The sequence below is a fragment of the Nelumbo lutea genome, chromosome 3 (genome assembly GCF_056320005.1).
Source record: "Nelumbo lutea isolate HS-2025 chromosome 3, American lotus-T2T, whole genome shotgun sequence".
NCBI classification, from domain to species: Eukaryota; Viridiplantae; Streptophyta; class Magnoliopsida; order Proteales; family Nelumbonaceae; genus Nelumbo; species Nelumbo lutea.
The window spans coordinates 93,839,036-93,863,635 of NC_142686.1; the positions used below are offsets into that span (position 1 = coordinate 93,839,036).

General features: G+C 34.3%; 1 protein-coding gene and 1 long non-coding RNA gene across 2 annotated transcripts; both read right to left on the reverse strand.

Annotated features, from left to right (window-relative positions):
- Positions 1–306: 306 nt before the first annotated feature.
- LOC148866937 (uncharacterized) lies at positions 307–1,535 on the reverse strand. The gene is made up of 2 exons (XR_016108871.1): positions 1,355–1,535; positions 307–862 (listed from the first exon to the last, which is right to left on the reverse strand). It is a non-coding gene; the product is annotated as an uncharacterized LOC148866937 (long non-coding RNA).
- An 8,755-nt stretch (positions 1,536–10,290) lies between these two features.
- Positions 10,291–10,878, reverse strand: LOC148866938 (uncharacterized). Its single transcript, XM_088976443.1, has one exon. The coding sequence runs from the start codon at positions 10,876–10,878 to the stop codon at positions 10,291–10,293; it is 588 nt and encodes a 195-aa protein (XP_088832569.1).
- Between the last annotated feature and the right edge of the window lie 13,722 nt (positions 10,879–24,600).

Here is a 24,600-nt window from a genome sequence, read left to right on the forward strand (position 1 = left end):
ATGGAGACTAATTTTTGTGGAGAAGAAGAGGATGTGAATCATATTTTTAGTGGTTGTACATAATGGTCCATATGGAAGCAAGCAATATGTGATCCATAAGAATACATGCGGCAATGGAACAGGTTTGAGACGAATAAAGGTTTGAGACGAATAAACGGGGTCCAGACATTGAATTGAACTAATCCAAATATGTGCAGAATAATTATCGGATTGGATTGGTCTTTGCCCATCTTATTGGACCAAATGGAATTGAACTAAATGCAGTCCAATTGACATTTGGAAAGAGTATAAATACAAAAATGCAAATAGACAATTTAAAAATACATATTATTTGTATTTGTACACTTCGAGGCTTGGAGCCCATAGTACAACAGAAAGAAGATTATGGATGTGAAGAGTGAAGACTCCTCTCATGATCTCGTCACAAATTCACAATGATTGCATCGTTTCCCTTGCCTTCTGCAGATATAAAGAGAAGTCTGCTTCTTCATACCAACGTATCTTCTGAGAGCAAGAAACAGCAGACATATCCAAGGAAAAAAAAACAGAGCAGAGAAAGCTTATAGGAAGCCATTCAAACAATGATTCAAATACCAGATTAAAATGGGCTCCAACAAAAACATTACAGAACACAACCCAAAATTCAGGCATGCATGCAGATCCTGGAATTCAGAAAAGGCTGTGAGTCAGTGACATTCTTCCTTGATCAATGCCCTTCCTCTGTCCCAGTGGGTAGCTGCAACTGCAGCTCTGTTAGCACTCGAATTGATCCAACCCCAAATTGGGTGGTTACATCCTCTACTTTTAATGGAAATCCAAACTTTGCAATTAAGGGATTGTTAACTTTCTCAAACAAAGATACCTGTTAAGAAAATTAAACAGAAAACAAAATTTTAATCAAAAATAAATAAATAAAGTAGAAGAGAAATTGTCAAATATTGTAACTTCAAAGACGGTGTGATTTAGGGCAGTTTCCCTGGAATAAAACATGATGGAAAAAACATGTCAAACCCTTGAGGCTGCCCCAAAAAATTAATCGATCTAGGCCGGGTGAAATTGAGTGATCGCATACTCCATTTACAACGCAACACCCATTGGATCGGCCAAGGAGGAACGAACAAAATCGAACAAAGAAAATAAGTTATGTAAGGCCTTTTCTCCTGCAGAAGAGGAAGAAGACAAAAAGAAGCCCTTCTCTTCTGCAGCTCTGCTGAGATGAATGAAAAGGTCATGATGGATAAAGAAGTATAACAAACATTCCCTCAACTTTCTATCAAATCAAACACAACCCAACGGAAACATAAAAAAAGGATGTGAACTGAAGGAAGAAAATGTATAGCTAAAGAAAGTATACGATTGTCCGCATTGAACGCAAGAAAATGAAGAAATTTAAGACCCCTATTCTCCTGCAAAAAGAGGTGGGAAGAAGCTCTTTCCGCAGAGAGAAGGGGGCTTTGGAGGTTTCTTTCTGCCGGCAACGGAACCCAGCGGCGTGGGATAGCTTAAGCTCGCCCGGTTCTCTCAAAGGCAATTATAAAACCCTAGCTTTGCATTTCACCCCTATTTATAGAGTGAAAGAACATCGCATTTGTTCAAAATGCCCTTGTCATCTTTCTTAATGTCTCAAATCATGACTCGCCCCAGGCCCAGCGGCCCATCCGTTGCTGGGCCTCTGGGAAATGGCGTAGGTGGGACATTTAGGCATGTAAATAAATCGAATTCGAGTCGAATTAGGATAGATTTGAATTCGAAATCGATTATAAGTATTAATATTTGAATTCGATTCGATATTCAATGGATGTCAAATATATCAATTCAAATTCGATTTTGATTATTAAATTAAATATTCGATTCCATTCGAATTTGACCAATTGGCTTTTCGAATATATTTGAATCCGATTAGGGTAATTGTTTTATAATAGACAAATTTTGCAAATTAGGGGTTAGATTAATTCCAGTCTTTCAATCAATAACCCACTTACACCTAATATTGATTGCAAAGAATGGAAAAAAAAATGACCCAAATGGCCAAATCATCAAAACTATGGAAGTCAATGGACTTCTAGCCAATACAGATGTCTTTGATTAATACTTTCCTTTTGTTTCTCTGTTGAAGGGTAAATGTCAAAAACTTCAATCTTAAGCTAAAGGAACCTGAAAACAGTCTCTGTTCCATAATCTACCATGTGTCTCATACAGGATGAAGCAGATATCAATAGGACATACTGAATACATTTTGACTGAAGAAGCACAGCCCCGACTACCACTGCCTCCGTCGTCCAAATCAGATGGCAGTAGGTATCAGTATAATTGACGCTAGAGCCACTCTCCATGTGTGCAATAAAGGAATTTACACATGAGTGGATCCATTTGCAGAAGGAGAGTGGCTCTACGGCAGTGACATTTTAAATCCTGTGATCAAATTCCTATGTTCACACTATATGCAAGTCATTGACATGGCAGTTCTAGCCAACTTGCTGATGAGGAGTGTAGTAAATAAGTCCAGGCAATATGACTATAGGGGAAAGTGTGGATGGTTTGTAATTCCCAACTCCCTAAACAATATTGGGTGAAACTGTTCATCTATACAAAAACCAAACCAGTTGGAAATACAAAAGCCAGAACTGGTCCCATTGCAACAAATTATCAAGCTTAGGTCACAACTATTCAATTAATCTTAGTTAATGCATGTTTAATTTTTTTTTCCAAATCGGCATATTAATGTTCCTCCAGTAAAATCAAATTTTGCATTATGAACCAAAAAGCAGAAGAATTATCCAACCAAGTAGTTGTAAGATTTGGTGAATTCTACATCTTTAGCTCTAAAGTGCTGTAAATCCTCAGACGAGTTGAGGTCTGACCTTGAGGCATCGAATAAATCAGAGCACTCATCTATTCTAAGTTAACCATTAGAATATCGAAAGAGATACCAATGTGAACCTGGTAGTAATTTCTATAACATGAAAGACTTCATTCTGCACCTTTATTTCAAGGATATCATCACCTAAACCATTAATATGTTCATCAAATCTAAATTTGTTAATGCATTTATCTGTTTTTTTTCGCTGCTATATTTTTACGGATTTACGTGTTCAAATATAAATGCTTTGGATTACTAATGAGAAAAAAATTGCATTGAAGTATGTTAAATCCATCAAGGGGAAATCAATCGAGAGAATAATAAACCTGGGGTATTTAAGAGAAAAGAGGAGATTAAACCAACCAGAGTTCAAATTCCTTGATCTCTAGCAGCTCTTTCCCAAAGAAATCTACCCACTTCACTTTAGCCTTAACAACCTCATTCAGTACACCAATTGGTTCCGAGGATGCCTCTTGAAGCTGCTTTTAAATCAACTCCCAGTCTACCTCAAAAAAAAAAACCAGTAACAGGACAACATTTTGCTTTTGAAGTAGGATTGTTTGGTAAGGATTTTTAGATGACACATCCCATTCCCTCACTTGCCTATCACCCAATGTTGCATCTGGAGTGGATTCTCACTTGTCTTCCCTCAACTTCAAATCAAAAGTCTGCAAAAATTAAAAACCTAATTAATAAAACTCCTTTGAAACTATACTTTGAAAAAATAAACATAAAGATGTCAAAACTCAAGTATTACCTGTTCATTGCTTCCCTTATTAATCAAAGCATAAACTATTCAATACTTCAACAATCAAAATTGCTTGATTACTTTAGATTATAGTCCAAACCATATTCATTAAAGTACCAAAACTAAAGACTCACATAATTATACTAAGTGTCAACTCAACAAAACAAAAAAAAAAAACTAACTATCATATATCAAAATCAGTCCCAAATAGTTTAAAATAACCAATTTATCCATACAACCATCATAAAAAACTATAAAAGATAGTTCAAGGCTTTAACTCTCCAAGGAAAATGACCAAAGTTCAAGCTAATGAGTTATCCTTCATGCAAATGACCAATTAACTTATTCAAGGCTCCAAACTATCCTTCATGCAAATGACCAAAGTTTAAGCCTATAAAAGAAGAAGAAGAAGAAGAAGAAGAAGAAGAAGAAAGAGCAAGAAAAAGAATAAAACCACATGTTAGTCCAAAATGACCAAAACTTGGAAAACATCAATCACAATTCATAAATATTTAAAAGAATGAAAATTATTTTCAATCTTACATATGCTAATTGGGCGCACCACTTTCATGAGCATTGTTTCCATCAAAATTTGTATTTGCACTTTCACTTCCACTTTTATTTGAGGATGGAATCCTCGGAGTTCCAATAGATTTACTGATAGAAAACACAGAAGAAGCATGTGCTTCATCAAAAGAAACTAAAACAAACTAAAAATGCAAAGAAAAACATAGAATGCGGTTAATACACTCATTGTAAAAAGATAATAAACTTGATACCAAAAACATATATGAATATAGTTACTTACATGGAGTTTTTGGTTTAGAAGGTGCTTCAATCCAATCTTGTGCATAAACCAAAGCCTCCACTGTTTCTGGAAGCAATGAATACCGATAAGGATCCAACACTCTACCACCTATACTGAATGTTAACTCTAATGCTATAGTGGTTGCTTGAATTGCTAAAACATCACAAGCCATTTTTTAGAGAGTTTGAATTTAAAAGAATTAATTGACCACCAATTTAGCACATTAAAATTTGGCATTTCTGGAATCAAGGACTCCTCCAAGTATTGGTCTAATTTTGATTTTTTGTAGTAGAACACTGATGTTGTTGTTTCATCACTTGTGCACCATTTTTGAAAACCTTTGAGATACTTGTTCTTACTCTCTTGCATTACACCCGAAGCTGAACTTGTTATGGATGATTCAAGGGGACTACTCTTTTCATTAGGAATGGATGAGGTATCATAATTTGTATAGTGAGAGTAAGGTTATAAAGGAATTCACACACTTTTTCCACTTCATCTTCTCCAACATAACCATAAACCCAATGCAAATTATACCTCACAAATGCCAACTTGTATCGTGAATCAAGAACTACTACTACTAAAGGTAAATTAACCTTATCCCAATATTTCTTAAACTTTACTAACGTTTTCCAAATCATTGCTTGAACATAATCATACTTGCTCAATAGCCATTCATCAATCTACACACGAATCTCACAAATATCGGAAAAAAACAAATTGGAAGTTGGATATGTAGTCCCTAGAAATGCATTAGTTGCCTCATAAAAATATTTCAAACATTCATAAACAACTTGACCAATATCCCACTCCTCAGAAGATGGATTAAGATTATATTCTTTATCAATTTGTTCCAATCGAGCAAATGCAACCCTATACTCAGGTGTAGTTTTGAGCATATCATACATTGTATTCCATCTTGTGGGGCATTCTAAAACCAACTCCTTTTTACTATGAATCTTCAATTGACTTTTTGCCATTTTAAATTTTAGATTTATTTGACTTGATGCTTGTAGATATTTGATTGATTCTTTGATTTTTCCCATCAAGTGCCTAACAACATCCAACCCATCATGCACAATGAGGTTCAAAATATGTATTGTGCAATGCACATGAAAAAATTCCCCTAACAAAAGAAGTTTACCCTACCCAGAAAACCACTCCTTCATGTTTCTAATTACAGCATCATTCACAGAAGCATTATCAACAATGAAAGTCATCACTTTACTATCAAGGTCCAAATGCAAAATAAGATCTTTGATGACTCTAGAAAGGTTTATAGCATCATGCTTCTCTAACAACTCGAAAACCTATAATCTTCTTTCTCAATTGCCACTTATCATCAATGTGATGTGCAGTTAAACAACAATATCCAATATTTTGCCCTAATGTCCACATATTAGTAGTGAGACTAACCAGGAATCAAGCCTATCAAGAATGCCATAAAGCTTCTCCTTCTCATCCTCATAGGTTTTCATCCAATAATTCCTAATTGTGTTGTGTGAAACCATTTTAAACATGGGAATAAGACCAGTAGCCCAAATCTCAAAAAACTCATGCTTTGCTATGCTAAATGGTTGGTTATGTTTGATTAGGTATCTTGCAAAGTCATATCTACTTTTTATGGGATCATATCTCCATTCCTCTACTCTGCAGGTTGACTTACTTACATTTGTAGAAATTTCCAACATTTGTCGTTGAATTTCTCTTTGTCATTTTGGTAATCTTCGTGGACACCTTGAGACATGATTAGCTAGATGAGTGGTCCCACTAGTGCTTGTTGCATTAAAGTCTTGTTTACATTAATTGCAAACAACCCTTTCCTCATTTTTTGCATTAAGGATTATGTCAAAATGCTTTTACACTTAAGAAGTTCTTTTTCTTTTTCTACGGACCAATGGATGCAATGCAGCACTAGGGCTATTCACATTTTCACCAAGGTTCAAAGTATTGGAAACACCAAGTATATTGGAAAGGCAATTTTAAGATACATATCGAGATACACCTTAGATACTCATGCGTATAGGAGAAAAATTAAGATATGCTTGGAAACACTATAAATACTTTAATAAATCATAAAAATATATCAACAACACTAAATATAAGACCTTAATGAGGTGTATATACATTAAATTAATATATTTTAATGGTTTTATGAAGAAATATATTATATCTAATTATAATTTCATTAAAAATCCTATTCTTAACTATGATTTATAAATTATAATTCTTAAGTTTTAATGTTTTATGGGATGAGAAAAACCCAACTCTCTTATCCAACCATAAAACATGCATTGGCACAACTTCTATGTGAAAATATAATTAATAATTATTTATTGTTTAAATATTTATTATTTATTATTCATTTCCATAAATTATAAAAAGATTAATAAACATTATATAATAAATTCAAAAAATAGTTATTAAAGAAGAAATTTCAATTGATCTATGGATATGATAGATCATCCATAGAATTATAATATATTTAATCATTGTGATCAAATGATAAAATATAATTATTTATTTATTTATTTATTTATTTATTTCTAAAAATATAAAAAATAAAAAAATTTATTAAATAAGAAATTTCAATTGCTCTATGGATATGATAGATAAATCCATTGTTTTGAACATATTTAGTCTTTATAGGCAAAGAAAAAATTTACTTTTTCAAATTTTTTGTAAATTTATATTTCCCCAAATATCTTCATGAAATTTCCATAAATCTACTGATAGCACAAAAAAATTGTGATTTTGAATATAAAAAATGTAGATCAACATAAATTTAAACATTCAAGAAAAAAAAATAAATCACAAGATATTATAGAAGATTGAAAAAATTTACCCATTTTGCCATATTTTTTCAAATTTTGAAAAATCTTTAAAAAAAATTAACAATTCACACTTGTTTCTTGCAAAATTTTGCAAATCTAGTACTCTAGGAATGAAGTTTTGAGTTTTAGAGTCATTTGGGGCTGAAAGAAGGCTTATTTTGGGGAAAAGAAGCTTGCTTTCCCCCTTTAATTTTTTTTTTTTAGTTTTTTTCTGTATCTTTTTCGTCAATACACTATCGATACACCCGATATACCCCCGATACGCTTTAAAAAATACAAAACGTCTAATTTCCATGCATATCTTGTACCATTTTTTAAAAGATACGATACGGTACGCCCCGTATCAGGCGTATCGTATCGAAATTTTAAACCTTGATTTTCACCATTTTCACTATTGGAATTAGGTCCAATGCTAGATTGAGAAGGATTAACCGATCCTGACATTTAATATTTTCTTCAGCAGTAAAAAAGGAAACTAAATATAGATTACACAAAATAAAGTGTAAAAAATATTAAAAGTTTAGAACTAGCAAAGTAAATGGATAATCATAAAATAAAATTACTAAAAATGAGAAGCAATACATATTCACAATATCATTTAGGAATTAGGACAAAAAAATTGCAACATAACCACTATCTACATGAATAAACCAATTCCTAAATCTGTAATATATTCTATCTCATTAAAGCTGAAAAATATAACTCATAAGTCATAACCAGAAACCAATAAACCAATAAATCATTATCTAAAACACTATCAAAATTCAAAAATATGTAATATATTCTATCTCATTAGAATAGGAAAATGAATAAACCAATTCCTAAATTTGTAATATACTTTATCTCATTTAATCTGAAAAATCTAGCTCATAACCAGAAACCAAAAACCCAATAAATCACTATCAAAAATTTGTAATCTATTCTATCTCATTAGAAATTTAGCATACGAAAATGAGTTGAAAAAATTAGCTCATAAATCAATAAACCAATCTGTAATCTATGAAATCTATGAAAAACAAATTACCTTGAGAAAAGAGGCAGGGGATTGATGGCGGTAGGCGTGGGTTCCCAGCGGTGGGCCAAGTGTGAGTGTGTGACGACGTGGGTTCCTGGCAGTGCAAATGCGATGGGTTGCAGCACAAGGTCGGTGATGCTGGATGGTTGAGGTTTGCTTGAGCTTGAACAACGATGAAGGAGACGGCATTGAGCTTGAACTTTGAGCTTAAGCTATGGCCGGTGATCGGTGCTCAACCGCTATCACTGACATTGTCGTCAGTGATGGTGGTTGCTTTGGCGGCGGGTCACTATCTCACTGAGACTCTGATAGAAGAAAGATAGATGTAAGAGGAAAGATGTCCAAATGAGAGACAACAGCATCCGACAAAAGGCTGGTGGTTACTCAGACAATGAGGGGTGGTGACCAGTGATGGACTGATGGTGGTTGCTCAGGCGGCATCCGGCAACAACGAAGGGAGTGATGGAGGGTTAGGGTTTTAGGGTTTTAGGGTTTTGAAAGTTGAAACTTGAGAGAGAGAGAGAGGGGGGTGAGGTTTGAACTCAAAAGATTGAAATGAGTTTTCGAACTTATTTCTCATTTTCTTTTTTTTAATCTTTATATTATATATATAATCGGTTCGGATCAATGTATATCTGAATTCGATCTGATAATTTATTCGGTAAAAAAATAATATCCAAATTCGACCGAATATTCGATTCAAATTATCCAAATTCGATTCAATTATACCAAATCTCGAATTCGAATTCAGATTTTCGAATACCATTTACAGGCCTAGGGATAGAGGGGCCATTTGATAAATAGTTAAAATGTTGAACTAAAATGTTTATTGTGTGTTTTGCTTTTATAGTAAATAAGGTTTTAACTTTTAAGGGTTTTTAGTTCTTTGAGTAGGGATGACAATTTTCCTCGTCCCTGACGGAACCCGACTTTCCCGACTGGATGGGGTTGGGAATGGGGATTGTTTTGGTGGGACAAGCACAGGGATGAGGATTAATAGGAATCCTTGAGTAGGGATGACAATTTTCCCCGTCCCTGACGGGACCAAACCGGATGGGGTTGGGGATGGAGATTGTTTTGGCGGGACAGGCACGGGGACAAGGATTAATAGGAATCCTCGGTCGGGGTCAAGGTCGAGGATGGGGATTGAGGTCCCCGTCCCGCCTCGACCCCGATTATATATATATATATATATTTAAATGTTATTTATATTAAATGTACATTATTTATATTATATATATCAAAACATATTTAAAACATTATTGATATTTAAAAAAAATATTTATTTTAAGTAAATTTACTTTTCAAAAAAAATAATATTATTATCTAAAAGAATTTCAATGGCTCGGGTCCCCGTGGGGAACCCATCCAGATCGGGGATTGGGGATGGAGGACAAAATTTATCCCTAATGGGGATTAGCGACGAGGATGGGGGTTAATTTCAGAATGGGGGCGGGGACGAGGAATATGATCCCCGCCCCGAACCCGCACCCTGTTGCCATTCCTATCCTTGATGGCTGAAACTGAAGTTGGTAGGCTATTATATATTTATATGTTTAAAATTGTTATCATTTAATTATTTCAATGATTAGACAATAAGTCTTTAAATTCAGCATCTTGAGCCTTTATGAAATGGCCCCTTTGATAGAGAATACGGCCAACCATCAAATCTGAATCAAGAATCTTGTTCGTTGTGATTTTTCTTTTATAATAAACGTAAGGGGCTACACAAGACGGGGGTAGTATGCCCCCACAAATCACTACAACAAATAAACGCAAAAGGCCAAGGCAACTTACAAAGGTTCAGAGAGACATAGCTATCACTCAGCAACTGTGCTTCATGAGCATGATGAGCCAGGCAATCCATAGCCTGATTTGCTTCTCAATAAACATGGTTGTAGATGATCCCCTTCCCGCACCTCTCCTTGAGCTCCCAACAATCTTGAATGACACTCCTCAGGTTCTATGCACACAGGCTAGACTTGTTAAGATAAGATATCATTATCTTGGAGTCACCCTCAATTATTACAATAAAATTTCTGAATCCCAAGCAGCCCACGCTTCCGTCCTATTAATGGAGATAAAACCCAAATTATAAGCTTTAATATCCAAAACTGCACCCAAGTGATTCTTAGCAAGAGCCACAATGGTGCACATACCATCCTCCATCTGAGAGGCATCAAAATTAATTTTAATCACACCAAAATCAAGGGGATCCCACCTTATATAACTATAGCCTTTGGTTAAACTTTCACCATCAGGCTTATTTGAACAATCTTGAAATTCCATAAGCGAGCCTAGGACATTATCAATGACCTTAAAATGAGGAGTCAAAAGATTCTTAAAATGCCTCAAATTTTTACTCTTCCACAGATGCCATAACAAGAAAACACATTTTTCCTTTTTCCAATCCTCCTCGAGCAACAAATTCTTTGTAAGGTCCAGCCACCAATATTTTGTGGACTTATCTTGATCGTCAAGCCCTTGAATAGTTGGGAGGATAATTCCCCAACAAATCCTAGCAATAGAGCATTTTCTAAAAATATGATCTACATCCTCATCTTCACCACAAACATCACAACCACCATTAAGTGACCGGCTAAACTTCACCATAAACACTTGAAGTTTAGCCGATCACTTAAGCTTCCAAATGTTTCTATTCCAATTAAACCTATTTGTTGGATTTGAAATATTGGCACACTTCAATCTATAGGCAAAATTTGAAGAAAATTGGCCATTAGCATTAAACTATCATAACAATTCATCCACTTTAGATTATGAGGGGATGAAAAATAGTTTTGATCTTCATCCATATATCATAAGGAACAAGATTGCATATTTTCTCTCTATTCCAAATTTTCCTATCTTGATCAATCACATCACTCACTAAGAGTCCCTCATTACCAATGTTTCCTTGGGGAACCAAATGAGCAATAGCTTTATCTCCAATCCATCTATCTCTCCAAAAATTCGATGATTACCATTACCAATTTTCCATCCCAAACCCTTCATAAGAAGCTCTCTAGCCTAGAGGATTCCTCCACAAGCCCATGAGATACCTTTCCTGATTTTCACATCCAAAAATTTATTTGCTTTTAGATATTTACTTTTAATTATTCTGACCCACGAATTATTTTCACCAATAAGGATTTTCCAACCTAATTTTGCAAGGTTGGCTTCATTAACCCATGCAAGGTTCTTAAGGCCTCAACCACCCTTATCTTTAGGAGTGCAAACTCTTTCCCACTTCATAAGGTGAATCGGCTTCCGACCATCAGAGTTGGACTAAAAAAAACCCCTTTGAATTCTATCAATCTCCTCAATCATGTTCTTTGGAATTTGAAAGGATCTCATAACAAACCGAGGAATCATTATTAAGATGATGTTTATCCAAGTAATGCTTTATAGATACATTTTTCCTATGATTTTAACTACCTTGTTAGGTAAGCACGGGCCAATTTTTGTAATGGTAATGTTGAAGTGGCTGAACTAAAAGGTTTATTGTGTTTGTCTTTTAGTGAATAAGTCTTTTTAGGAGGTTACGGGCTTCAGTCAAAGCTAAAGTTGGTTATACTTCTTAAAATAATTATTTAGTATTTAATTATTTTATCCACAAAAAAGATAAAAGAGATATGTCTTTAAATTCAATAACTTCAATCATCATCAAATGGCCCCTAAGTCTACTGAACTTTGCCATAAGTCTAGATTAGCTTTAGGAATAGAGGGTGCTATTTAACAAAAAATAATCAGTGTTTTCAACCTATCATTGACCTCATTAACCTGGCTGGTTGAGCAATTCAACTATCACCCCGACCTTGATTTTGGGCCTGGTTCTGTTGACACCCATCATACGGTAAAAAATCATTGACTTGGTAAAAGTTTATTTGATCCGAACAGTTCAACCATTGACCCGTTCAACTCGGCCATCAGGTCGCGAGTTGCACACTTAATGTATATGCAAACTTTTGAAGGCCATAACTTTGCACTCTGATGTCCAATTGGGGTGGTTTTTCTTTTTATACTAGGTAACTTTTCGAGATCTATGTGTCCCAAAGTGCATTGCCCCATAAATTTTGCAAAAAAAAAAACCTTATTTGGCCTCAAATCACAATTTTTAATACTTTTTATGAATAAAAATAAATAAAAAAACATAAATTAAACATAAAATAATACATATATTATATGTATTATATGTAAAACATATTTATACACAATTTAATGATAAAAATATGTATTTGCATATATACGCATATGTGTATATATGTTGGCATGGAATGACCTGACCCGTTCGACCTGATAGTCGAACTGGTTACGTGCAACTTGGAGGCAAAAGCGGGTCAGTTTTTAAAACATTGTTAATAATGCCCCAAATCAGCCACCAAATGTGTGCCTCACAATTACTCTAATCTCTCACTTTGTGTGTATGGCTATTGGCTCATTATTACACAAAAAATTTGATTTCATCGACTATGGTTGTGGTTACACATTTAGAATTCAAATCGAACTAGAGAAATGATTATTCAAATTTGATTCAATGTTCAAGAAATAAAGAGGTAATTTTAAGATACTTAATGCATTCAATTTCCTCCCACTCCAACATTTAAGGTTGTAACTTACATTCAACTTCAGTGAATCATATATTTAAGTCATTTTCGTTTCCTATCATCATTAAATTCTATTAATTAAATCCATACATAATAAATTAATAGTTCCAATAACATAAAAACAAATACTTTTAAAATATACCTCGAAAAATAGTATTTTCATCTAGGTGGTGGTAAGAAATTAAACCATTTGTGTCAAATGGCCCAACCCATGTTGCCACAATTAAATAATAAAAATAAAAAATAGATAAGATGCAAAAAATACAGAAATAAAAAAATAGGAAGGAACATTTTTAACATTATATATTCAACATATTAAATAATAATAAGTATGATAAATAAAAAATGTTTTTATTAATGGAGGAAATGGAATGTAAAATTTAAAACCAATTGGAAATAAAGCTATTTTCCTATTCTCTCTCATCAAATCTCATATCTAAGGTATATTCTCTCATTAATTCTTATATTTAAGATATATTTTTTCCCATCATTAAATTCTACTAATTAAATCCACAACATTAATTTTAATTGTATAAAAAATATTTTGAAAAGTAGTTTGAAAACAAAACGATTTTCTTCCCTCTTAGTGGTGAGTAAGCAATTAAACCACTTGGGGTCAAATGAGTTAATAAATAATTCCATAATTAAAAAATAAAAAATAAAAATACATAAAATATAAAATACAAAAAATAAAAAATTGGGCATATCTTTAATATTGTATATTCATTATACAAAAAAAAGTATGATGTATAAGAAGCACTTTTATTAATGATGAAAATGGAATGTCGAATTTAATATTAACCTAGAAATGAAATGATGTCATAGTCAAATAATAAAATTTTTAAATATATAAAATACAAAGAACCACAAAAATAAAAAGATAGAGAAAATTTTGGGCACATATCTAATGTTATATATTTATAAAAAAAGATATTGAGCACATATCTAATATTATTCACTATATTGAACAAAAAATAAGTATTATACATAAGAAATAATTTTATTAATGATGGAAATGTAATACAAAATTTAGCACCAACCTAGAAAACAAACTATTTTCCTTTTTGGGTGGTTGGTTAGTGGTTTGGGACAAATGAATTAATCGATGATACAATAGTTAAATAATAAATCTTTTAAAAATAAAAATAAAAAGTATAACTAATCAAAAGAATATATATAAAAATGTATACAATATTATATATTAATTATGTCAAACAAAAATTAAGTGTGATAAGTAAAAATTATTTATATAATGTAGATGAAATATATAATTTAAAATTGATACGAAAGCAAAGCAATTTTCTTATCTAGATGGTCAGTCACTGATCCAACTTTCAAAAGAAACTCATGATGTCATTATTGAATAATAAATGTTTTAAAAAAATAGAACACAAAAAATGAAAAAAAAATATAGAATTTTGTCGAAAACATTTAGGGGCATTTCTAATGTTATATATCCATCGTATTAAATAGACTTGTTCACAAGTTGGGCCAAGCTAGGCTTGAGCCAGGCTTTCACTTGTTATTAACAGCATTTGATCAAGCCCGAGCATGAACATGGCCCAACCATCAGGCCTATAATTAGGGCTCGAGTCTAGCCCTCATTAAATCATGAGCCCAATCCCATCCTATTACCTTGCAAGTTGCAATCCCTCTATTGTTTTAAGGAAAGATCAAATTGATAGAACAAAAACATTACTTCCTATTTTAGGTAAAACACACACAATAAAACAAAAATCTCTTCGATTGCTTTTTGATTTGAGTATTTGTCTTTGAGAAGTTTAGAATAATTTTGTTCACCAAAGAAAAAATTTCAAAATGTAGAAAAATAAGTGATCTGGTGGTGGTGTAGGTGACTGTGAAATGGGGCGGCGGTGACTGTTAAGTGTGAAGTGGGGAATGGTGACTAGTGATGAGAAAAGGGAAGAAAGAGGGAGGGAGAGAGGGAGAGGGAGAGAGAGAGAGAGAGAGAGAGAGAGAGAGAGAGAGGATCTAGTGGGAGGTGGTGTGATTCGAAAGCGTGTCGTTAACCACTTCGGAACACCAGTTTAAACATTTATAATTTTTTTTTTAATCTCAAACAAATACTAATGCAGAAAATGGGTGAGAACATGTCATATCCATAGGGAAGCGAGGGAAAATTAATACATACTCAAATCCAGACAAGAGAACACAAGAGGTAAGTGCAGAAATATAAAAATTAATTAATTAAACTGAGGAAAACATAGAATTCGAACAGTACTAAAAGTTAAACGTGCAGGAACATAAATAAATAAATGAAAGAAATGAAATAAAAATCTATAATCCGATCAGAGGTAGCAGTCTCTGGATCTCTCCTTTGACCCTTGAACTTCTTGAGCTAGGCCTTCTGTCTTACTTGGCCGAATTGCAAATCCTTAAAAAAGAAAATGAAGATCAAACATAATGAAAATAAATTGCAGAAAAGAAATAATGAAATTGGAATTGAAAAAACAAAAGTTAAAACTAAAATAAAGTAAAAGTGGTTGGGATTCAAATCCAGAGGTGGTAATAGTGGCTTTGGAAAACTGCAAGTAGGAACCCCTCCTCTTGCCTAGGTGTCCTCCTCTTCCTCTACCCTTGAACTTCTCAAGAACATCCTTTCGTCTTACCTATGGGCAGAATCCAACCCTTTCTCAAGAGCTCTTGGGTCCTTTTTATAGAGAATGGTGGATACAATTGGTATTAGAGAGAAATAAGGGGGCGGCAACTGGGTTTTAGCAAAGTTATGGGCGCCCTAGGGTTTCTAATGGAGGGTTAGGATGATTCTGGGGTGATCCTAGGGCTGAGAAGAAAAGAAGAGGGCGCCCAATATTATGTAGGGATGAGATTTGGGCACCCAGAAATAGATAGTGGAGATTGAGGCACCTAGGGCTGAAAGGTGGAGATTAAAAAAGGTGGCTGGTGCCCTAGAGTGGATGGCTGAGATATAAGATGGAGTGGAGGGCTGAGATCTATTGGTGAGGGGCTGAATGGTGAGGATTAATAGTTAGGTGGCGCTCTAGGGTTTAAAAGTTGCAAAAAGAGTGCCCTAGAATGAGTGGTTGAGATTAAAAGATGTGGAGGGTGGAAATTAAGCACCTAGGGGCAGCTAGGGTTCGCTAAGAGTGAAAAGAATGGGTTAAAAGGCGCCCTAGGGTTTGCTAAGGCGTGGGGAGGATGCTAATACAGTAGGAGAGGTGCCAAATTGGGTTTAGTAGATAAGAGGTGCCCTCCTGCTCTCAGTTTTTCACAAAAACACCCCATCTTTCAGCTGAACTTCACACCAACTTCCCAAAAGCTTCATTTTAGCCATGAAAACTTTCCAGTTTTGCATAAAATTTGCACAGAGACCCTCAGAGGTCGCAACATTGAAATTAACTAGGAAAAGGACACAATTTAACTACTCTAAGGCTAAAAATACCCTTGAATTGATGCCCTTAAGGCATCAAAATGCAGAGTTATCAGGTGGTACCTTGTGGGTTGCCCCCTATCATGGTGGTGACTGGTGACTGGTGAGTACTATGGTGCTGCTAGAACTAGATTAGATGAGTTAGGACTGTTTGTTTCCGCTATAGAAGATTGTTTGTCGGAGAGAAAGATGGAGGATTTCATTGTTGATGTCTCATGCTTCCGATTGTTGCGGTGATATGTGGGGGTCTATGATTGTGAAATGGGGCGGTGGTGACGGTTAAGTGTGAAGTGGGGCAGTGGTGACTAGTGATGAGAAAATTGAAGAAAGAGGGAGGGAGGGAGGGAGAGAGAGAGAGAGAGAGAGAGAGAGTGAGGATTTGGTGGGAGGTGGTGCGGTGGTACCTTATGGGTTGTGGCCCCTATCGTGGTGGTGAGTGGTGACTAGTGAGTACTAAGGTGTCACTAGAACTAGATTAGATGAGTTAGGACTGCCTGTTGCAGCTATAGAAGATTGTTCGCTAGAGAGAAAGATGGAGGATGTCGTTGTTGATGTTTCATGCTTCCAATTGTTGTCATGATGTGTGTGTGTGTGTGTGTGTGTGTGTGTGTGTGTTTGTGTGTGTGTGTGTGTGTGTGTGTGACTAAGAAAACAAATTGAAGGTTAAAGAATGGAGACTTCAAGTTTCAAAACTTTGAATAGAGTTTTGGTTTAAAGAGAAAAGGTCAAAGGGGGGATGTCAGGTTATGGTTTTGGGTCAAAGTAATAATGAAAATATTTAAGATATATGAAATAATATATGTTTACTATATAAGATAGTCGGGTCAAGCTTTTTGGACAAATCCCAAGCCCGTCCCCCCCCCAAAAAAAAAGGTTGGCTTGGTGTTTTGGGCCCGAGTTCAAGACCGCATGCCTAAGAGCATGTCCAAGCCCAACTAGGAGAAGACTGGGTCGGGACAGCCCACGAACAAGTCTAATATTAAATAAAAATAATTGTTAAAATGAAATTTATTTTTCTTTATGTCAGAAATGGAATACAAAATATAATAATTATAATAATAATAATAGTAATTGTTATTGTAATTTAAAATTTCCACATGCAATGCACATGCACATTTACTACAAGAATTTAAGTTTATTTTTAATCATATTATTAGTTTTTGTTAATTTTCAATTTCTATATTAACTATGATATATTTAAAATTAAACTAATTAATATGAATAAAAATTTCTCACGTGCAATGCATGTGCTTCATAAATACAACTCAAACATAAGAAATTAGTATATTTGAGTTCACCTTAATAAATATGTCAATTTCATGTTGACCCACTTAACTCAAAAATGACCCATTTATGACCCAAAGTTTCAAATGAATAATATGGTAGGAAATGAGGACATTAAATTGTTTTTAAGAATTTGTTTAGGTGATGAATAATAGAATGATAATTTTAATACTTAAACCTTTTATTGTTTAAGTTAAACATGTTAATCATGTTGACTCTGTGTTAATTTGATTATATGTGTCATTTAATATAGAATTAAATGAGTTACTCGTGTTAATTCGGAATGCAGGTCATGTTATGTTACTTACACAATAAACAAGTCATGGTTTTATTTGAAAATTTGACACAATTAATTAATCATGTTGTGTTTGTTTTTATCCATATATTTGAATACTCCTGCCTCAACACAACAAAAGAACACAAATTTCCACCCTTAATATATACTAGATCAAATCAAGTCATATTTTAATTCAACTAATAATCATATTGAAACTATCCAAATTTGATAATACCAAATTCTGAATATAAAATCGATTTTGTAGATATTGTTTACACACCATATTATAGCTTCTTTGTCATAAGCCTGCATACATTTATCCCTCCCCATACCCTGCATTGGCAAGAGCCATGTGCACTAGACTATCGTAATTGCTTACACACCTTATTGCATTACCTCATACTATCCCTCTTTGTCTTTTAGTTATTTAAATTGCTTCCATCAGGAAGTTTTGAACCTTTGGCCTCTTTAGAGAAAAATTCTTCTACCTATCTTTATAAGGATGTATTTTTCCTCTTTGTGAGCAAGTATTGAACATCTTTTACTAATTGTTATCCTCTTACAAATAGCTATTCATGACCATCATTAACTAATTCTGACAAATCTTGGGTGTTGTACAAAGGGTCCTTTTGTTTTAATTTCTTTTAACAAACCTCGTGCATCATACAGGCCCTAAGTGGTTAATAACATGAAAAGGTAATTAAAAGAAAAGAGCTAACTATTCAGGAATCACTTGCACCTTATTCCTAACAAAATTGATATTAAAAGCTTTAGAAGATAAACCCGTGTGCCACCAAATGTCAATAAAAATTGTAAGATGTCACAAAAAATCAGAAAAAAATGAGAAAATGTTTTAGCAAAAAAGTCTTTGTTTTGTTATTACAAAATAGTTTGTCCCAATAGTAGAACATCCTTTTTTTGGGTAGTCCTTATCACCTTCCCCATTGAAGTATGCCCTTAGTTAAGGTTGTTTTTGGTTTGAAAGAAAAAGGTAGGGAAAAGAATGAAAAGGCAAGGAATGGTTAATGTATAGTTACCCAACCTCTTATTTCAAACCAAACACCCCAAATATCCTTGTGGATCAGCTTATGTATAGATTTCTTTACCTTTTTCTTTCAAACCAAACACAACGTAAGTATCCTAGTGGATCACGTTAAATGAAAAACATGCATTGACTCTATTGGATTAGGTTAGGGTCAATTTTACGTGGGTTCAAGTTGGGCTTTTGCCCTTTCCCTAAGTCTAACCTAACTTGTAAATATACTTAGTCAATAATAAATATACCCATTGGTTAATGTGTAGAGGCCTTCCACAACATTCAAGAACATTCTATGATTACTCCATGGTGTTTCTTACATCTTGGTAGCTAGGATTCCTTTTCATCAAAGGGAGATCTAATTAAGTTTATCAAAACTCAATAGTAAGTTTTGCTTTAGTATTCTGATTATAATCAAGTTTATCATTCATAGATAACTAATCATTGTTGAACTTCCTTTCAATTTAAGTAGGTTGTTGAATAATGAAAGAGCTGACACTTAAGGTGATTTTTTAGAATCTTAGGCTTAGTTTGTGATGAAGATCAAAAGTTGTAGTTTAGGTTTGGAGGTAGATCGGAGACCGGTAGGGTACCTACAAGAGAAAGAAATCAAAGGGCACAGGGTGATATTCCAGGCCTATAACTCCGATGAGCAAGTTAGTAAGGGTCGAGTTGTCCAAGGTATATAGGGCGGTAATTAATGAAGCCAAAAAGTATACAATGAATGCTCAACTAGCCTTTATATAGATTAAGGATGCTCATTCCAAATGAAACATGTCAAATAGGTGCTAGACACTTGGCAGTGGGCTTAGACACCTAGTAGTGGGGACATGAATACCTAGACAAGATGTGGGACATGTTTAGGTGGTTCATGCACCATGTTCTTTGTGCATGGAGGAAGCCCAGGGTCCACTGATTGACGTGATGCATAACCAAACAATGCTGGTAGATGGTCACTCCTCGTACATGTGGTGAAGTTCGGGTGCATTTCTTCTTATGCAACTCATCTCAGTGAAATGTGCTTTCTTATGCATACAACTTGGCACATAGGCCGAACTGCCTTTTACCCTTATCTTCGCAAGAGTTTAACTAGAGTAGAGGTCGGGTCGTCCGTAGCAAGCTATGTTAGTGCAAGGTGAGCCCTAGGGCATAAGATGAGCCATGTTGGCCTAAGGTGACACTGATCAGCTAGGGTTGTCAATGGGTCGGGTTTGGGTTGGGACCATTCAAAACCGGAACCGATTTGAAATGAAATATTGAGGACCCAGAACCGAACTAGATCCAATTTGGTTTATAATTTTTAGACCCAAAATCGAATTGATTGGTTATCGGAACAATCGGGTATGACCCAACAGACCTGATTATAATAAATAAATAAAAATATATGTTTAATATATATTATACATTATATATATATATATATATATGCATATAGCTCAGGTCGGGACTGGGTGAAACTGGTCCAAACCAATAATAATCGGGACATTATATCAGGACTTGGAACCAACCCATCGGTTCCGGTTCCTAGAACTAGAACCAGCCCAATCGGTTCAGGTCCTTCGGTTGACAACCCTATGATCAGCCAAGGTGGGCATTCGTAGGAAGAGGCGTGGCTGTCCCTAAGGCTGTCACAAGGGCGCCCACATAGGCGTGGGCGTGCATGTCTCAGGTTTATTGGGGGCTACTTTTACCCCTATTAGTTTGTTTGCAATGCAATTTTCATTTTCACTTACATGTATGGGAGAGCAAATAAGCTTTGTGAAAATTCTGATTTACTTTTTCTTCAGATTTAACTTTATTTTTATTTGTTTGTGAGAAGTAAAATAAAATAGTTCTCACTTTATGGGAGAACTGGAGTAGGAAGAAGGTGGTGCAAATTTTGCATCAGTTTTTGAGATGTAAAATTTGTGATAATGTCAGTGAGTGAAAATGAGACAAAATGTACAAATTTTGTATCAAATACGAGTGCAAATCATGTGTACAAACAAACATATATAAACTGATAAGGGTTCAAAATTTGTATCCACTTCAGATTTGCACTACAAACAAACAGAACCTTGATTTTCCCTACTTAAAAATTGCATTTGTTTTCTAATTGTGATTTCAAGAGTAACATCGTAAAGCTCCAAAACCGTTGAGATGAATGTTTTTTCTTCAAGAATTTTATATGGTGTTGTCGGGGGCTATAATGCCCAAAATGTACTAATTCACAAGAAGAGGGGTTTGACCCTATTTGCTTAAGGTGTTGTCTGACAAATGAGTCATTTGATCATGTCTTCCTCCATTTTGACTTTGCAAGAGCAGTATGGTCTGTTTGGGTGCCCTCTCAAATTGCGAATTGATATAATATATGCAATCACTATCACTAATTGAATTGTAGATGGTTTAAACTTGGTGACATTCAAGTGCAATTAGGAGAGGAAGGATCAGCCTTCCTTTCTATGGTGTGCTAGAATATTTGGAATTTGAAAAATAAGCTAATATTCCGTATAAAATGAACCCACCCATTGGAAAGCTAAGATGAACACCTAAAACTATTGGGAAAGCTCCTCCTTAATCACCAAGACTGGAGCAACATCAAGTGATTGGGAGAGCCATTTCTCCACAAGAGTTGTGATAGTCCCTTCCACTAAGCATTGGGTTAAGGCTAATGATGATGCCAACTTTGATTATGATACTTTTATTAATGGTTTGTACCAATGTTGTTTATATTTGAAACATTTTGGATTGATCAATATCAATTGGCATTCAACTTTATTTGAGGTTGTTTATAATTGAAGTAGGCATGCCTTGATAATTCATGCATGGAAGGTTGTTTGTAGAAATGTCAAATTGATTTTTTTTTTTTTTATTCAAGAGAGTGAAGTCTAATCATTCTAGTTGAAGTGATTATGTATGAAGCAACAACACATATCTATCACTAGTTTATATTAATCAACCAAAAACATTTCAAGTGGCCCATTGTTGTTCAACATTGGATGCGGAATGAAAAGGAATTCATTTTAACCTTGAGGGATCAGCCTTTGGAGGTAGGGTAGTTGTGGTTAGAGCCTGATGCCATGTTAGTCGTGGAAGCAGTCCTAAACTTCATAGATAACCCCCAAGGTTCAAAATATCAATATGGCCGAAATGCTGGTAGGAGCATATTGGCCTGTATCGGATCTAATTTCTTCTTTTTTGTTTAAACCTGGCTTAGAGAGGTCGGTTTAAGGCTTGTCTACCCCCATGAACTGGGTTAAACCCCGAAACATTCCTTGTAGGGGCATATCTGGAAGCCCCCGATACGATGTATATCGACCGAAATGGCCCGATACGTATCAAAATTTTGAACCTTGGATGACCCATTAGGCAATCGAAGATTGTAAACTTAGGCATGTTCATTTTTTGGATTTTAAGAGGGGGAAGTTGGCCAATGGGATAGTATCCATGTTCTTTTTTCAGAATTAAGTGTGGTCCACAAAAAATTTATTTTCCCTAGATATCAAAGTGATACCCATCTCCTACGTGGGTAAGTAACTTTCCCACCTAGGGGAAAGTTGCTAACACTTGAATGGACAAAATTGCCCCTTTTAATAATGGATTTTTATGCCTAAAATGGTTATTCTGTTATTTAGTTGGGAAACAAAAGAACATGGATAAATGGACTTACTTGGGTAAATAACATCCCAAAAAGCGAACAGGGCCTACAAGCAAATCAACTCTTCTCCTTCAAATTGACCCATATTCCTTTGAATGCTACTTTATTTGCTCATCATGTGGCAAGTATGGCAAATGAATCTCTTTTTAACTTATCGAATATATATAATATGTGTGTGTATGTGTGTGTATTCGTGTGTTAGATGAATGGTGATGAAGATACATGCTTTTTATGAGTCATTGACTTAGAGAGAGAGGGGGAGGAAAAAAGACCTTAATAAATCAAACAAAAAACTTACCTTAATTTTAAAAAATTCCTCAAGCCTTGGTTAATATGTTTTGGGTGAAATTTCACCTACATTAATGCAAAAAATTGTAGGGGTATAAATAAGCTTAATGAAATTTTATTTTTTTGGCTTTTATTTGAGAAACATGCTTTTTATAGGTTTGATCTCATTCGTTTTAACGTCTTAACCGTAGATTTGAAAAATGTGATAATAGATCTAATATAGTAAGAGATGGCTTGTGCATGAAACGCATTCGTACATGTTTTAGATGCTCATAATGATTCAAATATCCTCATTTTTTAAATATTTTAGTCTTTAAAGAGTTAATAAAAAATTGATTTACTGTTTTCAAATATCAAATTTGTAAAGAGATATTTTTCTATTTTTTTAGTAATTAGATGTCAATTTTATCAAACACCATCCTAGTGATGCAGGCGTGTGGCTACAAACTATGAATTCACGGAGGGTAGCAAGACAATGAACAACATGAGAGTAACCGCAAATAGCAAGACCCTACATCGCAGGATCTTAATTGATACAACCCAAAGTATCCAAGGTTGCGTTGAGGATGATAGCATTTGCACCAAAGACAATGATGGTTGCAATGTGATCATGAATTGCTATGAGAACATCAATGCATGCAACGAGTGTCATTATTGCAATACGATTAGTAAAATAGGCCAAGAAATTGTAAGTTGAGATAAAGAAAATTGTGAGATTCATGAGATATGAGATTATGTCAAGATTGCATACCTTAGCAATAAGTGACCACAAACAAGCCTTCTTGCAGCAAAAGCTGAAAAGAACCAACAAGACTGTAGGTTGTGACACCACAAAGAAGGCTATGGATAGATCCGAAGCAAGATTTGCATTCATTGTATTGTACTACGATTCCGTATCATAGCCTCGCTCAAAACTAGGGGTGATCATGGGTCGGATCGGAACAGGATTTGCAAATTAAGGGCTATAGCATAGGCCTAAGCCCAACCCAACCTGGGTTCCATGATTGAAACATAAGTCTGGCTTGATTTTAGGCATATGTCTTTAATATATAAAATATTGCATATAAAATAATTTATATTAAATGACATATAACATACAATAAATTTATTTTATACATTATATAATATAAATGATAATTGTCATATTATAATGTTTATTTATAAAAAATAAAATAACATGTGTACATTTCTACATCTATATATTAAATTGCACTATGTTGAGCTGGCACATTGATGTGTTTTAGTTAACTTGGAAACACACTTTGTCACCTCCTGTTTATTTTGAGTTTTTTTTTTTCATTTTTTTTCAAAAAAAATAATTTAATAATTCCACATCACTTGGGATTGGGTGTTTGAACTCCCAAAGACACCTTTGGGAGCCAAAACATCTCAAACGAACATGTTTCTCCCATTCTTACATTCTTCTCTTACGTCCTCTCAAAACCAACCCTTACATCCTCTCAAAATCGTTTCAGTCACTACAATTTATTTTCTACCACTACACATTCATTGTAAGTTTTAAACATTTTTGCCTTCTCTTTCAAACATCTGAAACCCATCTCATGTTTTACTTGGTTGAATATATTTTCTTCCAGGTTTCAAACTACTCCAACATTGTAGGTTCTTGGTTGAGCATATTCAAATCTTCCAAATTTTGGACTCTTTTATACTATGAATGAAAAGTTTCAACTTGTAAACTCTTCCAAGGTTGCAACATTGCAAACATATCAAAATTTCAACAGTCCACATTTTCATCCAAGGTTGCAAACTCTTCCAAACATTAGGTAGGAGATTAAACTT

Excerpts from the sequence above, each read along its gene's own strand:
- LOC148866938 (XM_088976443.1), bottom strand. The coding sequence starts at position 10,878 with ATGGTGAAGTTTAGCCGGTCACTTAATGGTGGTTGTGATGTTTGTGGT.